The sequence below is a fragment of the Coccinella septempunctata genome, chromosome 8, assembly GCF_907165205.1.
Source record: "Coccinella septempunctata chromosome 8, icCocSept1.1, whole genome shotgun sequence".
Lineage (NCBI taxonomy): Eukaryota > Metazoa > Arthropoda > Insecta > Coleoptera > Coccinellidae > Coccinella > Coccinella septempunctata.
The window spans coordinates 16,306,445-16,324,396 of NC_058196.1; the positions used below are offsets into that span (position 1 = coordinate 16,306,445).

Below are 17,952 nucleotides of genomic sequence, written 5' to 3' on the forward strand. Positions count from 1 at the left end.
TTAATCCCGTATTACTGTAATGTATATATTGGTAAGGGGTGTGACGGGGAGATGTTCAGTGAAAGGCTAGATTTTTCTTCACAGTGAACATCTCCCCGTCACACCCCTTACCAATATATACATTACAGTAATACGGGATTAACGTTACCATACATAGAAGCATGGGGTTTTATGCAGACATCAAACAGCAATACAGCAGCAGGGTATGCCAACAGCTGAAACTTTGGGCCAATCACAACCTGAAACTGGCCTCACTTAGAAATAGGAGAATTTTCCTTTTGGAATGTAGGCGACAGGGGTTGACACCCAGGCACATCAAGGACAGAATAAATTCACTCTATGGATCAATCTCAGAGTCCTGAAGAAGGCCTGCGACTGCGGCCGAAACGTAGACGAAGAATAAAAAAAGGAGAGAAAAATCTAGCCTTTCACTGAACATCTCCCCGTCACACCCCTTACCAATATATACATTACACTAATACGGGATTAACGTTACCATATAAATGAAGTATAATATCAATTTTTATTACGAAAATGCCGAAAGTGATTGAAAAAAGAGACGGGGTTTCAGGAAGTGCTATTTAGAATTCGGGTCCGCTCATTCAAATAGTTATACCCTGATATTCTAAAATCCACAATACGTCAGACGGTAGCGAACATATTCAATGTAAGAGAAATTATATAATGTTTCATCTGAATCTAAACGACTTATATTTCAGCTGAATATTCACACAATCAGAAAGATTGTGAATGAAGAGGATGACAAAGAATTTCCTTTTATTAGGAGACCCAAAAAAGTGATGGTGTTTGAGAATTTTATGTTTGAGTGAATTAATGCGAAAAGTTTACTACAGGATTTTCGATTAATGTCATCGTAGAATAAGTTCCCGAAAATTAATTTTTCTATTTTTCATTTAACTCGTCCTATACATTTTATAAATGTCTTAAGGTACCAATAAATAACTAATTATTATTATTATATCAATGTATTAAGAGATTAGACACATATACAGCGCCAGTTGTCCTGTAAATTGTTTATTCATGTGAAATTTTTGTTCAAAGGTGAAGTTCATCTTGACTTGAAACTTCCTTTAATTCCTTTTACTTATATTGATGCAAAATGATTCTGTTGAAGAATTTAACATTCTTGTAATTATCTGTTAATTGCTTCGGGAGATACCCATTCCTAACCACTGCATCATATGCATTCCATCTTCGGGTTAATATTTTTGAAATCTACAACTGATGTAACGTATTCAAACTTTAGCCAAAGAAGACAACGAACATTAACTCTCCTCAAGCTAGTCCAGATTATGATATTATACTGATCTCATGTATTTTCCATGCAAACAACTGGATTTGGTATGCCTTCAATTAGATTGTATAAACTTCAATTATGTTCTTCACATATTTTCCGAAGAGATTCGACATTGTGATAAAATACGTAATAACAGAAACTTTTACGTAGAACGGTCAACATGGCGTTGAATTAAAACCCAAAAATGTTTTGAGAAGCGTCATAACCCCACATTTTCGTACTATACAGAGTGAAATGTGTCAAATTTCCATGGCCAACCGAGTGCTAAATTAAAAGTGAATGGAGTATAAGTACTACACAGAAATACTATGGGGAAAAAGAAGCAAAAAATTCATAATAAATAGTGTATCCCATCATCGAAATAACTGAGTTAGTATTTTCCGTATAAGCGGCAACGTGTCAACATTGAAAATATTTTAATCAGATTGATATAATTGAAGTCAGAAATTGATTGGTTCGATCTGATTCGAATCCCCGATATTTCCTTAAAATATTGTGATTTTTTCAGGAGGATCAGACATGCTGAGCCACAAAGATTGCGGCTGAATTCTAAAAAAGGTGAGACGTTCTCTTTCTTATTCCAAATTATTCATTATATTTCATCAATCCTAATTTGGCATTTTTTTATGCAATCTGTACACCAAGCTGATTTAATAACCATTTTCAGGAAAATGGCTGACATATGTAACGGACAACTTATTTTAGGTAAGTCATAAAAGCTTACTTATATGTAAATATGGTCATGTTATTAGGTAGGCAATGGGGACTCCAGTTTACTAAAGATATCCCTCAACATTCCAAAGTCGCCAAATAATTTCACGAAAAAATGAAAATTATATTCTTTCAGAGTTACCTTCATTTACAAGTTTATTCTTCAGTTGTTTATCAACCCAGGTAATATTTCAGCAAAAATCTTATCCGAGGAATTCGATAACATGAAAAAATAATTATTCCAGTATTACAAAAAATAATTGAAATTAATCAATAATAATAATACATTTTTCATTGAATACAAATCGGAAATAATAAAAGATATGAGGACTAGCTAATAGTATGAGCTTTGCTGAAAAAACTAATGTTCGTTTAAGAAAAATCGTCGACAAGAAGGCTATGGAATTTCGAACGTCGATATTCCGTGTCTAAATGTAATTTCAGCTTTTGCTATAATTTTTTCTAGGTGAACAGACAAGTAAGCGTTTTGGATTGCATTAAAATTATCAGCAAATTATAAAGATGGTTTTTACGGACGTTCGACATTTGCTATTGAATCCTACTTCAAAATTGGGGAGAAAATACAACAAGAGTAGGAATAAGCTGTAGATTATTATCAATCTTTCCAAAGTACCGTTTCGCGATATGTTGACGTTTTCCGTGACGTTCAAACAAAAGAGGAAGTAGTCGACAAAAAAAAACCCAGAATTATTCAGCAATGTTGAAAATATGATGGCAGAAGCTCCACGAACATCTCTTCGGGCTTTATCTCAACTGGCTATAGTCTCCGTTGGCATATGGCATATGCCACACAATTTTGAGAAAGTACAGGGTGGGCAAAATTCGTTGTCTACTGAGGGGATCTCGAGAACTATAGCAGCTAGAAGAAAACGGACGGCACATTCTCGAACTCTTTTTTCTTGACTAATCCAAAACTGAAAACAGATCCAGCCTAACGTTCATAGATTTTGAGTTATGAACGAAAATTGAGAAATTGTCATTTTTAATGAAGCTGAATAACTCGTTTATTTGAACTCGTATTCGAAATCTGTTGTTACATTCTATAGGCACTTTTTTATGAGGAATTCGAATATGATATCAATAAATTTTTTGATCCTGTCATTTTCGAGATACGACAGGGATTTCTGATTTTTCAAATGTAAACTATAGTTGAAAATTCTTTCATCTTGCTGCAATTTTTTTGATGATTTCAAAAATGTATCATATGTCGCTATTCACATGAAGATAACGTAAGAAAAAAAAAATTCAATACTTTTTCCTGCTTTTCGATTCACTGTTGAATTTTCAGTAGGCTGGTGTAACCATAGCGACCGTTGAAAATGCATTATGGTTCGTGAACTCCACATAATCCTATGTGAACTCAACCTTCTGCGATAGGAATCACCGACTGACGAATAATTATTTCTTTTATATATCGATATCGAGATCGATATCCTTTTAAAGAAAGTAAAAGACTTTCGTCTGATTATTAAAGAAGAAAATTTATTCAATTATCGTTTTTCTATTTATGAAAGAAACTTTAAGAGTCAGTAATATTATAAATAAAATACGATAGCTATCTATAATTATAATTTTTACAGAAGTAAGATGATGAAAAATAGGTATCTACTTCTGTCAACGGTAGTGTTCGAATTGTGAACCATCGTAAGATTAGCATGCCAAACATAGCGAGAACAAAGGATGCCAAATTAATCATCGAAATATTTATTCAGCAATCCGTGATTTCAATCATAGAGGCTCAAGTTTACAAAATATAATGCATATTCAACGGTTGCAATTGTAACCCAGCCTACTTATAATTCAACAGAGAATCGAAAAGCAGGAAGAAGTATTGAATTTTTTTCTCGTGTTACATTCATGTGAATCGCAATATGATACATTTTTGAAATCAGCAAAAAAATTGCAGCAAGATGAAAGAAATTTCAACTATAGTTTACATTTGAAAAATGAGGAACCCCTTTCGTAACTCGAAAATGACTGGATCGAAAAATTTCTTAATATCATATTCGAATTCCTCATAAAAAAGTGCCTGTTCAAATAAGCGAGTTATTCAGCTTCATTGAAAATGACTATTTCTCAATTTTTGTTCATAACTCAAAATCTATGACCGTTAGGCTGGATCTGTTTTCAGATTTGGTATAGTGAGGAAAAAAGAGTTAGAGAATGTGTCATCCGTTTTCTTCTAGCTGCTATAGTTCTCGAGATCCCTTCAGTAGACAACGAATTTTGCCCACCCTGTACATCAATTATTTGTTTCTATAAAGATTGACATGTTATCAGAAAATTGAAAAGGTTGATTACTCATCCTTGTAACATCTAAAAAAAATGGAGTTTCGTATGCATCACTCGAAGGCAAATTGTGGGACCAATTTTCTTTGATGGAACTCATGCTTTTTTATAGCCAAATTGAATTTTGTTGCATTGTCCAATAGATATTTTCAACAGTTGTAGAAACCTAGCTACTCTAAGGAATGTTTTCAAGATTGGCTCATTAGCCCTGATAACGAACATGCATGAATTTCTTCAATGATGGTGTTATCTCACACTGTATGATTTTTTCCTAAGGCGTCATTTGAAGAATTCTATTTTTCAAATATCTAGACTAGAACCCTGGATAAAAATCAAATTAACAACGATTCTTTCATTTACTATAATATTTCGAATATGTCAGAAGTGTTAGGGACAAAGAACAGGACATTTCTAGCAAATTCATAGATATTTTTTGTAGAGGACACTGAAACAAAAACTCATTCTAATGAAAATCATGTTTTTCAGTTTCTTCAGTTTAGTTGTGGATTTTCATTTAGTATCGACCACATCAATTCAATATTTATAATTCATATTAGGTACTGAATAAGGTAGAACCCATCATTGTGCGAGCACAAAAAACAAAATAACTCGATTAATTCAAGATTCATGACTCTTATGTATGAGAATTGTGAACATCCGTCAAAATTTTTACCAAGATTGTTTTGATTCTCGTGATCTGACTCAAGGAAAGAAATGCTTTTCGCACGTTGGAATAAATCTGCCATTAACTTTTTCCAGAAAGGTGCCTTTCCACTTTTCTAACAAAATTACGACATTAAGCTTTGCACCTCAATATTTATATTATATTTCGAATATTCGAATTGATGACACCTTATCGATTTATTTAGTGCCCCAGTTTTTTTTTTTTTACTCTTGGGCCTTTGGAACTGAACAGAAATTCTAACAATAAGCCCGTATAATTACTCAATTTATATCAGAAAATGTTTAAGCCAAAAACGGACGATTCTCTTGATCCATTGAGATTATTCGAAATTGAAACTATTTGATTATGACATTGAAAGTCCCAGACCGTTATAAGATGAGCTCACCCCGCTGAGCATGCAATGACGGTCGTTTAGTCGTAATTGAGTTTAATTAAGCCGTCGGAATTTCATGAACTGTAGGACGTTTTGACTGGAATGGAGTTATATAAGATTAAAAGACCGTTAATATCAACCAATAATAACGATGGAGCTGGTAGACAAGAATTACTTTTTTCGAAGAAGAGCAGAGGGTGGCCTACATTTAATCATGATCCTCTTAGGAGTACAGTGTACAGTCGTTTGAGGACTGCAAGCCTGCACGCACTATAAGTTTTATCTACCAGGGCTATACAGGGTATATCGAATTGCTTGATTTTGGCTGTTTCTGGTACTTCCAAACTAGATAAAAACGTTGAAAGGAGTCCTGGGCTCGATTTTTGTGAAAAGTCTATTAGTGGAAAGTGGAAGCTACTTCACGATATCTTCATTTTTCTTGAAGGTATAACCAAATTTTGACATTTTGTCGATTTCGAAAATGTGCCATAACTTTTATATCTTCAAAAGTAGGTACCTAAAAACGATAAAACTTCCTACAGGCACTTGTTCACTGGTATCTAATACGATACTATACAGGGTGTTTCCGAATTAGACGTTAACTTTGGAGGTGTTAGTATCACTCATTTGCTGTCGTTTGAGTCATATTTATTGATAACGAAAAAACAACAGTTTCCGAGATATTTGAGTTCTTGTGTTTTTCAAAAAATTTCTCACATCACTTCATTTTTCGTCATTTTTTTCTACGTTGACTAAGATTGATTATATGTTTGGATTATTTTCATCAGAAAAAAATATGAAACGTATGGAAAAAGCAAAAATATCCTGTATAAGATGTTGAAAAAAAATTAATATGATTTAGAATTTGGTATATGAAGAAAAAAAATCAAAATTTCTAATATCAATTTGCCTGCAACTTTCGAATTCAACAATTCATGTATGAAGAAATTATTTTAAAAACATGCCAAATTCCTTCTTCATTCCCTAGGAAAGTTTTCGTTAGAATGCAGTCATTAGTTTCATTTCAGCGGATTTTTTTATAAACCAACTTTAAAATCATACTTATTTTTTTTCAACATCTAATACAGGATAGTTTTGCTTTTTTCATACGTATCATATCTTTTTCTGATGAAAATAATTCAAAATAATAATCAAACTTGGTCAACGTAGAAAAAATTGACGAAAAATGTATGGTGAGAAATTTTTGAAAACAGAAGAACTCAAATATCTCGGAAACTGTTGATTTTTGGTTATCAATAAATATGGCTCAAACCACAGCAAATGAGTGATACTAACACCTACTTCAAGGTTCACGTCTAATTTGGAAACAAGTTTTTCTTATCTATTGTACTCCGGGTGGAAAAAGGAATAACTTCTTCATTTTAAATGCCGATGAGATCTTTTTCTGATCTCATGTTATACGAAAAAAATATCTTTTTACCAATATATAAATACATACAGTCCCTGGCAATATGATTAGACGCATTGATTCGATGCAAAATCTCAATATTGAATTATTAAATTGAATGTATATGTTTATGTGAAATTAAATTAAAATATTCTGCTTTTTCCTCGGGCAATACCTGTAAATATAAAAAAAATCCTCAGTGCGTCTAACAAACTGACCAGGGACTGTATATAATTAGATATATCAATTTTTTTCTCGAGGCAAAATTACCATTTTCGACAAAATTCTATGAAACATTTGATCACAAATATGTCCTCATACTCCTCACCCTGACTCCCAATAAATAGCCATATCGATGATACGAATTAAACTTTCCGTTCATAGAATTTCATTTGTTAACTGAAACATGATATGAGATCAAAAAAGGATGCATTCGTATTTAAAATAACGATGTTGTTTTTTTGCCACCCTTAATACAAAAGATTTGAAAAAAATCATTATACTGTCGTATTCCCAGTGAAAAAGTCCCTGTAGAAAGTTTTTATCGTTTCCAGATATTTTCGAAATTAAAGAAGATATGGCACATTTTCGAAATCGACAAAATATCAAAATTTGGTTAGATATATCTTCAAGACAAATGAAGATATCGTGAAACGGTTTCCACTAATGGACTCTTCAAGAAAATCGAATCCATATATCCTCCCAGATTCAATTTCAATCTAGTCTAGAAGTAACAGAAACATCCACAATAAAGCAAATGTAGGTATTTGAATCCGCTGACAACAATTTTGTGGCTACAGAATCTGGGAGGATTATGCATTTTCTGAAACTTTTTAGGGTTTTCACTCCCAATCTCTGGAACAAAATCAATTGAAAAATTGAAATAACCGATTTGCTCCTGCGAAAATTCCTCGTAAATTCTTGCACTAATTTGTCAGGAGCAAATCAAGTAGAAATAATTGTTGCCTGACAATGAACTGAAAAAAAGAACTTTGAAATTATAAATATATATAGTAACGTTTCTGAGTCCATATCAGACACCTTCAGACTAGCTTTTATTTGACATTATTTCAATTTTTTAATTGATCCAGAGATTGGGAGTGGAAACCCCAAAAGTTTCAGAAAATTTTTGGCTACAGTTTGTTCATTTCATTCCTAAAGGCATCAACCGCTTCTTCGGCTGATGTGAAACGTAAACAGCGTAATTTATCCTCTATGCTCAATAAATGAGACAAAAATATTAAGGTCTGTTTAGTCTGGGCTGAACTCGACCGCTTTCCTTTGAGCCGCCACGTTTGTGTGATAGGTATGGGAAATGTACAGGTTGGTTATCCCAAATTTTCTCGAAAACGGCCAAATATTTTTTATTCGATAAACGGCGTTTTGTACAGATCAATCTTGTCTTCAGATGCGAATAAGAACCTGCATGAAAAATAAAAACGCTAGGCCTCCACGACATTTTTCATTATGCCTTTCAAAAGATAATTTCAATTTGAATTTCTTTCCATTTCAAACCGTCTGCGAACTGCAGCGTATTGTATGTAGATTCTATACCATTTTTTTTTCTTTATCATGCCTTCCCTGGAGACATAGGTATGAATTTGTTTCGTAAATTCGAAAAAAGCTTTGTAACAAACTATTTTTCCGGATTCATAGTTTCGTGTTATCAGCTTTATAATACTTATAGAGTTATCATATAAAAATCGCATTGAAAAGCTTTCACAAGGATGTTTTTGCACGACGAAACTGTGGATATGTTTCAATTTATGGGGATGCCTACAATTAGATAACGCATACGCCGAAGTGAACCCTTATATTTTGCTCATAATGAAAAAAGGAAAAGATATAATTTATGTATGGATCATAATGGTGGGCATATAGAACATATGATTTACAATGTTTCGTTTGTTATTTGTTCACCTACCTATGTGAAATATATTATTCAATAAATATAATGAAATTGTCTGTTACAAAACCTCCTCGATTTTAAGAAAAAAAATCATACCAATGCATCCGAATCATGAAAAACTGTCACAATAAAAAAAAATGGAATAGAAATTAATGAAAATCGCTGTAGGTTGCTTACGGTCCAAAATAGAAAAAATGGTTTTTGAAAAAAAATTAGAAATTTATTCGCTGCTCAAATGGCATGATAAAAAAGGAAAAAAATTTGACCGCGCCACGACGCCTGCCGTCTTAATGTTTTTCTCGGATTTTTAGGCGCATCAACATTGACTTTCACAAAACGCCGTTAACAGAATAAAAAAATTCATTAATTTTTGAGAAAAATTAGGATACCAATATAAGTGCATCACACTGTACCTCGATAAACCCCCGTATAAAAGTCTCAGAAACTTAGTCTAATCATTTCCATATAAAAATGGTTGTCATGAAGTTGCTTCCTACTGTGCGAACAATTTTCGTACCTTCTCTTTTTGTTATGTGCACCCCCTCTTGGTGTGACCCACAAGCAGTGAATTTTTCTGCATAATATTTATAATTTTCAGTGGGGGTGAAGATGCAGATGTGCATCAACAATCACCTAAAAATACACCGAAATACACCTTGTAAATAAGTTCAACGAAAGGGACAAATGACAAGGGTATCATGTCAGCCAACAAAACGATACGTTTTCTTCATTCGTATAAGACAACAGTTCACGTGTTCTCCCACAGGAGCTATCCAGAAATAAATCCCAAGCGGAGAAAGTAATAAAGAATAATAAAATAGCCGTCTTTACCCCCTCTCCACATGCGGCACATGTTCTGAAGCAATTATTTTAAGCGTTAAAAATAAGCTACTCCAGTGATGTTCTGTAGACGTCTACGACTCACGCCATATGAGTTGAACATGTTCCATTTAATTTTTTTAGGAACAGTAGGTCTCTGATTGCGTATGTGGATTCAGTTTGGTGCGCATAGGCTGGTCTGTACTGAGTAATGGTTTAGTCATTTATTGTCGGCCATATTGATATCTTTATTAAAGTTTGTGGATTCATAGTGTTACTCATAATTTGAAAAGTTGTTTGTTTTTGTGACTTATCGGGTTTAAGCGTGTCGTGTCCGTATTTTCTGTGCGTTTTGGACTTGATAAAACAGGTTATCGCTGATTTTGGCGGGGTAACTATTTTTACCTTTGAAAGAGGCTCCTGGTTTTGATAAACATCGATTCTGATCATGATTACTTTATAGTTTTTCTTCCGATTTCATTTCATCCCGTTCATTCAACAGTGAATTTTTTTCTTTTCTCGATTCATTTCATTTACAAAACGATAAATTCAATATTTATTTGGACACTCTTTGTTTTGCGCATGAGTTATGACCCAAACAAATTTTTAAATTTGTTTACGTTTAAATTTAGACTCACCGCATTGTAGGTATATGCGGCTGTTCCAATTTCCCGGTTGTTTGTTTTCTATGGTCCTTTTCTGACAGAAGGATGATCTGTGGTTTGCATGACTTGTTACGGAGGTATGCTCGAAAGTTTATTTTACTGAAGAATAATGAAGTGAAGAACACAAACATTATTTTGGGATCCTCATTCCGTACATAATATCTAATAATTTATCGATGAATTTGAGGTAGGCATTCTGTGGAGCTTTACTTGAAGTGATAATTATTATTCAAGTTAATACTCAAGGATACTACTTTATTATCAATCGGATCTGTGTTTCTGAAAAATGGAGTTAGGTGAGGATTTTCTGATCGTTCAAGAAGGAAGTAGATCGTTGATAAATTCTGCATTCAATCAGGGTCTATTTTCTAATATACAGGGTGATTCACTTATCTTGGTAACCCAAATTTTCTCGAAAACGGCTAAATATTTTTTAATTCTGTAAAGGGCGACTTGTACTAGTAGGTGTAGTCATGAGATGCACGTAAAAATCGGCGAAATTTAAATGCGTGCCGCTGTCAATTTTTTTTGCCCAGGAATATACCTTTTTCATGATGGTTATTCCACAGATAATTTCATTCTCGATTTTTTATTCCAATACCTTTTTTTTCATTCTAAACCGTAACCAATCTGCAGCTTGCCTTAGGTTCATTTTATTCCATTTATTTTTTTCTGTATTGTGACAGTATGCCTTCCTTTGCAGACATGGATATGATTTTTTTTCCTTAATTCAAGAAGGCTTTGTAACAAACTATTTTTCCGGAGTGACAGTTTCGTGTTGTCAATGTCAGCTTTATAGAACTTGCGGATTTACGCAATAAGGTATGCTGAGCAGAACATCCCAGACTGAGAAAAATTTGCGAAACAATAAGAAAGCATTTATAGCAAAAAATAAGCGAGTTGCCACTATGGACATAGCCTCCTTGATTTTAAGAAACAGAATCATATCTATGTCTCCAAATCAAGACGTATTGTTACAATATAAAAAACAAATAAATGGAATAGAAGTAGCATGAAACACACTACAGACTGCTCACTGCTCAAGGCTCAAAACGGAAAAAATTTTATTTGGAAAAAACATTTAGAATGAACTCACTTTTCGAATGACATAATAAAAAAGGTGTGTTCCTAGAAAAAAAATTAGACGGTGTCACGACGCCTGTCGTCTTAATTTTTTTCTCAGATTTTCTACGCATCTCAAGCCAACATTGATTTGTACAAAACACCGGTAACAGAATAAAAAAATATCCATTCCTTTTCGAGAAAATTGAGGTTACCAAGATAAGTGAATCACCCTGTACAGGGTGGGCAAAATTCGATGGGATTGAATGACTGTAACTGTAAGAGCTAGGGAAAAATGGATAGCATGTTTCTGATCTCGATTTTCAGAAGATTGTTGATGACCAAAACCGCATCCCTCTATCTTTTTTTGTTTTCATGTTAAAGAGAAAACTCATTTTTTGGTTCTTCATAGTGGTGCCTCTATTTCGTAAAGTATCAGTAATATCGAAAAACAAATGTTACATTCTACAGACATTTTTTTCATGTAGATTGCAGTGGCGTAGTAAAGATTTTTTTCAGTCCGCCACTTCAGTGATATAGTGGTAACTTTCATTTTTTTTAATGTAACTTCTCTGTTATTTCAACAAATTTCAGTCATATTTTTTTCTGATTCAGAGTATTTAATATATGTCGTATTCCAATAACAAAACACAAAAACTAGTTCGGTCAAGTTGGCAGGTCATTTTCATTGATAATATGATAATAAACTTGATGCTCCTATGTTGTGTCAGGTTATGAGAGATTTTGGAGATCACTTTCATTCCTACTATTCGAGAAGATTATCAGAAATGAGAAAATTATGAGAACTTCTCTGACTACATACTTCATATTTACCCATTTACCTATACTAGTACTGACACAGCCTTATTTGTGAAGGTGTTTGAAAAGGCTGTGTTACAAGTACTTAGATTATCTACTAGTTGGAAAGGCTTCGGAACATATTCAGTTAAATCCAGGTTTATAAAATTTCCTGAAAGTGATTAATTCCATAGTAGGAAATTTTTCCTCCGGAATGAAACTGATCTCCAAAATCTCTCATATTAGTAATAAAAATGAGGTTTATTCTTTGGAACACTCAAAGTTATTATAATTTTAAAATCTTAATAACAAACCTAAGGAAATCTACTAAAGGCAAAGCCTGCGTCATTTAATAACTTGACACAATTTAGGAGCATAGAGTTCATTATCATATTATCAAAGAAATGACCTGCCAACTAGACCGATCTAGTTTTTTATTCAATATTATTTTTATCAGAGACACGACGTATGTTATATATTCTGAATCAGAAAAAAATATGGGATTGGAATATGTAGGGTTTATATTTAAAAAAATAATGAAAGCTACCACTATTTCACTGAAGGCGGACTGAAAAAAATCTTTGACTACGCCACTGCATTCTGCATGAAAATGTTTATGTAGAATGTAACATTTGTTTTTCGATATCACTGATACTTTACGAAATAGTCACCATTTCAAAGAGCCGAAAAATGACAGAGGGATGCGGTTTTGGTCATTAACAATCTTTTGAAAATCGAGGTCGGAAACATGGCATCCATTTTTCCCTAGCTATTACGGTTACAGAGCTGCCATTCAATCCCTTCGAATTTTGCCCACCCTGTATAGGGTCTTTAAAAATGAATGGCAGATGGTAGTTGGCGTCGAAATATTTTGCCGACCTCAATTTGTCTTTGGAAGCAATAGGTTGAATTGGGAGCTCAATATTCAGAATGACTGTGACTATGATATTTGATCGAGACGCTTCAGTTAGAAGCGGAAATCGATAATTTAATGCCCACTGGGATGTTATAATAATTTTCAAACACCCCGTATTATAACACGGTGGGACATTGGACGCCAAATATGAAACAACAGGAGTGGTGGCTTTTTCGATTCACTTTCACTCAATCAATATCAATCTCTCCCTGTTATCTGCTAGGTTAAAATTAGAATCCCTTTTATGGAATATATCGAACAGTTAATAAAACAGGAAACTCCACGGATCGGTCTTTATTTTTTTTTTATCATCGATGCTTCGACTATATAAACGAAATATTCAGATTGTGTTGGCAAATTCAAAGATCACCAGGTATAAAAATGTTCCTGTAATGATCAATTGTCTTCCACAAAATAAATCACATATTAAAAAGTACTAACTGCACTCAAAAGTGCATAAAACCATTGGGTATTAATACTCAATGTTAAAACTGAGCAGTCACTAATAGATTTGCACTATCAAGAAGATAAATACTCGAGTCCCAATTACAGGGTGTAACTTAAATAATGTCATTAATCTCAGGGGGTGATTCCTTGTCATATTTCATGAAAAAAAGTTTATATAAACGTGTGTACTAACTTATTTCGTTTCCGACTAACCAGTTGTCAAAGTGTTACTGAATTACTGAAAAATAGATTTTTAATAAGTCTTTACGCTGATTCTTATGGAACTAGGTATGTCTGTAGGAATTCAGGAGAGCTGAAAGAACGTTTCAATTGAATAAAATGTGAATTTATTTTTGCAGTTGTGATTTTCGTTTCAGGTAATTCATTAATTAGTAAACTACAAAAAGGCACACTTTCTATAACACTTCAGTAACACTCCTAAAATGTATGTTTTACACCCAAAATAAATAAAAAAGAGCATATTCGAATTCTATAAGTTTTAACATTTCTCCCTTACAATAACAAAAGAATTTATGAAAAATCCATCCATAACCAAATCATCCTCAGCAAAGAAAGTTATAAGGCACAAAAAATTGAGGGTTTCCATATAAAAAAACTCAACTATTCTCCAAAGGGTGCATGAGGCACACCTCAATCATGGATAAAAAAATCATAATTTAAAAATAAAAATTGACCTGATCGGGCATTTTCTACAAAAAAATTTTATAAAAAGGATACAAATTTTGTGCGCCACTTTTTACCCACTCTTTACATTATTAGGTAGGATTTTAACATCATCCACATTAACATTTTCGAACAATTTCCACTTCATTTCTCACAAAATAAGATGTCAAAAGTTAGGGGGGCAATAGTCGTTACTTTCAACAAAATACATAAAATGGGATTCCTTAATGCATTTTTGAATCAACATTTCCCAAAAAATTTCGGTTTGATTCCAAAGCTTCTCTATTAAAAATAATGAAACATGTTGGTGTACCTACAAACCTTACTACTTTTTCAAATATCGAGGATTGGCTTTTGCTATTTAGAAGATTGGAATGAAAATGATTTTGTTTCAAATCATCAGACGAATAGGACACCCCCAAGAAGCTTAAAAATAGCATTATATGATCTAGGATTCCTTATGGCTAATTCAGGTGTTTTCGATGCTTTCAAGGTCGCTGATGTTACTTTTCCCCAAAAAATTAGGCATCCAGTTCATATCCAAAATAATGGAAACAATGTTTTTTTCTATGATATCCTATTCGTTCTTTGGAGTTTTTCGAGGAATAATTTTGTTTTTCAGCTTCTGATTGTGTCCTTTACGGATTTTGTTTACTTTTCGATGAGTATCGGAGTGAGTGTTCAATATTTTCGAAATGACGTAGAATTTGGTATGATTCCTGAAGATGACCTGTACCGATTACCGAAAACGGCTCATCTGAAATTTTGATGAATTTCCCTTCTTGTTTAATCTTACGTGAAATGCATTGAATACTTTTTCAAGCTTTTTAAAATGTAACTCGCCATTTTCAGGGCATTTGGTAATATTTCTTATTTAATTTCATCTACTTATTCTTTACGCTTAAGGCACGTACTCCTGAACAAAATTGTACCTAAATTCCAGGAACGTTTATTAATAAGGTAGAGAATTTTTCAAGTTTTATTGCCCAATTTCGCGAGTCCTTACAAATATGATCACAAAAGTTGGTTGATAAAGTTCTTATAAATAATATTTGTTATAATGTTATATACAGGGTGTTCAAACACTAGTGAATCAAACGTCACACCACGATAGAGTAGAACAAATACTATCGAATGACACCAAAATTAGTTGAGCGAAAATTTACCGTTTCTGAAAAAAACCTAAAGTTGCCGATTTTCGAACTATTTTTTCAATCAATTTTTGTTTGAATGACACAAATTTTCAATTTTTTTTATGATATGTTGAAATCAGAATATTACAAGATTTTCATATTCCCATCATGAAAAATTATTCCTGATAAAACAAAAACACTAAATTCGAGTCAACGATAATTGATAGTTGAAAGTTAGGAAGGGGTTGCATCTCTTGCCCCTAGCAGAGCGGTTCTCCTAAGATATGATAAGTTTGACTTACTTCAATTACTCCCAGAACTTTTGTTTATTCTACTAAACTGAAAAAAGTGGAACAATAAAACAATAATCCACCTGGTATGTTTCTAACAAAATTTACTCTTCATCAAAATAATGTAAATTTTATAAGGACAACTTTCTTCTAACAGATTCTGTGGGGGGTAGACATGAAAAAAACATTGTTTCATCCAATTTCTTTAATGCAAACCACAGAATATTGGAGAAAAAAATGATTTTCAATTATGAAAATGGATTTCAAGATTTGAAGGAATATTTGAAGCCAGACTCATTTTAGCGCCTCGAATTCAGTGTTTTATCAGGAATATTATTTTCATTGTAATATGTGTTCTGATTTCAACATGTCATGAAAACCAAAGAAAATTTGTGCCATTCAAACAAAAAATAGAACTTTCATCAGTTTTTTCGCTCTTTTCAAATTTCTATTCGAATTCATTTTATCTTATAAACCGTGTGATATTTCTCACCTGACAAGTAAATTGAAATTTTTGAATAATTGTCTGCAATTTTTTCTATTTATTGGAACAAGCTTGTAAAATATCAGTCAACCATATTATCGAAGATATAGGAGTTTATAGATTTAGCATTCTTTCATAAATCACCCTATATCTCCGAAACGAATACCCTTACGAGACATTTAAAACTCAATTTTTTATTAAGTTTGAGGTCATCTATCTCCACTCAGCCCTTGTCTCTTACGTCACCAGTCACCCTGTATAAATAAACGAACATTAACATGATAAATGAAATTTCGCTAGAAAATTCTCAACATTTTCAGGTTAGTAACTTGAACCTCTATTCACTTGTGCGGGGGTTTATCCAAAATTACTTTTTATCAATTCCAAATGATACGCTGTAAAAATGAATAGCTGATTAACAAGTGAAGCCACCTTTCGAATCTGCACTGCAGATAAACCGTGTAATTAATTGTAGGTACCTACACGTATCATCAACTACCTCGATTCGCTTCAGCACCTGACGGTTAGTTCAATGACTGCTTCAATTAAAGCCCAATTCCTTCCAAATTGAACGAGGATCCAAAAGAATCCATCTGGCAGCTTCCATATTTCCATTTTATATTTAGTTCTTCGATACCTCTCCTCCGTAACGTGCCAATGGTCGAACCAACCAGCATCACATGTTATGTTATATTCATTAAGAACTCCAGCGTTCAAAATACCTCTGACAGGAGCCTCACAAAGAACCGTCACTTCCTGCTTAAAGTTAATACTATATTTATAACTGCTGTGTTCTGTCGCTCTGATAAAAAGATTGCAGCTTAGAGTGCAGCGAGACATAGGAACGCTTTGGAAACGTAGTTTTTTCGGTAATATGTTAAGGGACAAAATGCCTTAGTAACACTCGGACATGATAGTAGTGTTTTTGTGTTGTATGATGAAATTAGTGGAATTTTCGGTTGGAAAACCGATTGGAGACGTCCGGAAACAGAGGAGGAGGAGATATGTGAGGAGAAGAGGTAAGATTCATTTTTGACCGAATAAAATTGAATTGTTCAACTATGACTGATTTAACTTTTTATGTCTTCAGTAATTCATGAAAATCCATATTACTACTTAAAGTCACTATATTATGCACGTACATAGTTGGATTTAGTCTTAACCACTTGTCCTTGGCTCGTCAAAAATTGCCATTATATGTAGCTTGATTATCTAGCTGGTATATGATCCCCAGATATATTAACAGTTGTTTTTGTACCTAATGTTTGTTTAATATTAATATGATTTGACTTTTTCTGTATGTTTCTGCCTTTGCAATACTTGTTTGTTTTTTGACTCATACTGTATAGGGTGATTCACCGCAATGGGCTATTAGACGTTTATGGAAAACGAATCACAATTTTGCGCTCAAAGATTCGCAAGTTATGATTTTCGACAATGAACTTACTCCCTGCAACTTTCGGTTATACAGTAAACAGCCTACTTGTTGGATAGCTGACTTGAGACAATATCAACACTATGCCATACCTTGGGTAAAAACAATTTAACAGTTTATGAGTTATTAGGTATCTTATGAAAAAAATGATGAAAACGAAAAATCATACATTCTTAAATATTTCTGCTGTCTCTGGTTTTTTGAAACGAGATTGTAGAGGTACAGGATATTCAAACCATCGAAACTCAAGATTTTCAAATTACAACCTTTCTATTATTTCGATCGATACTGCGTGAACAAAGGAGAAGTAACCTCAATAGTATAGGTAGCAAAAGTAAATTTTCAGTTCGTGGAAAAACTTGAAATAAGGAAAAAATGCAATTTCGAATTACCTGATTAGTATGTGATGCAGAAGAAAACATAATTTCGATAAATGGTTTTGACATTTCATGAATTGCTTATGGATTCTCAACATTCCCAACAAAAATTTCATTAGGTACAATTT

General features: G+C 33.1%; 1 protein-coding gene across 3 annotated transcripts in view; it reads left to right on the forward strand.

Annotated features, from left to right (window-relative positions):
* Positions 1-1,985: 1,985 nt before the first annotated feature.
* LOC123319421 overlaps positions 1,986-17,952 on the forward strand; it is a 125,105-nt gene continuing 109,138 nt past the window's right edge. The window contains exons 1-2 of one of the 3 annotated variants that reach the window (XM_044906381.1): positions 9,769-9,924; positions 16,826-17,031. In XM_044906381.1, coding sequence (XP_044762316.1) covers positions 16,923-17,031 — 109 coding nt within the window. In that variant the 5' untranslated portion in view covers positions 9,769-9,924; positions 16,826-16,922. Of the gene's footprint in view, positions 2,024-9,768; positions 9,925-16,751; positions 17,032-17,952 lie in introns of those variants that run through there. The other 2 variants (XM_044906384.1, XM_044906382.1) reach the window with 2 other exon arrangements.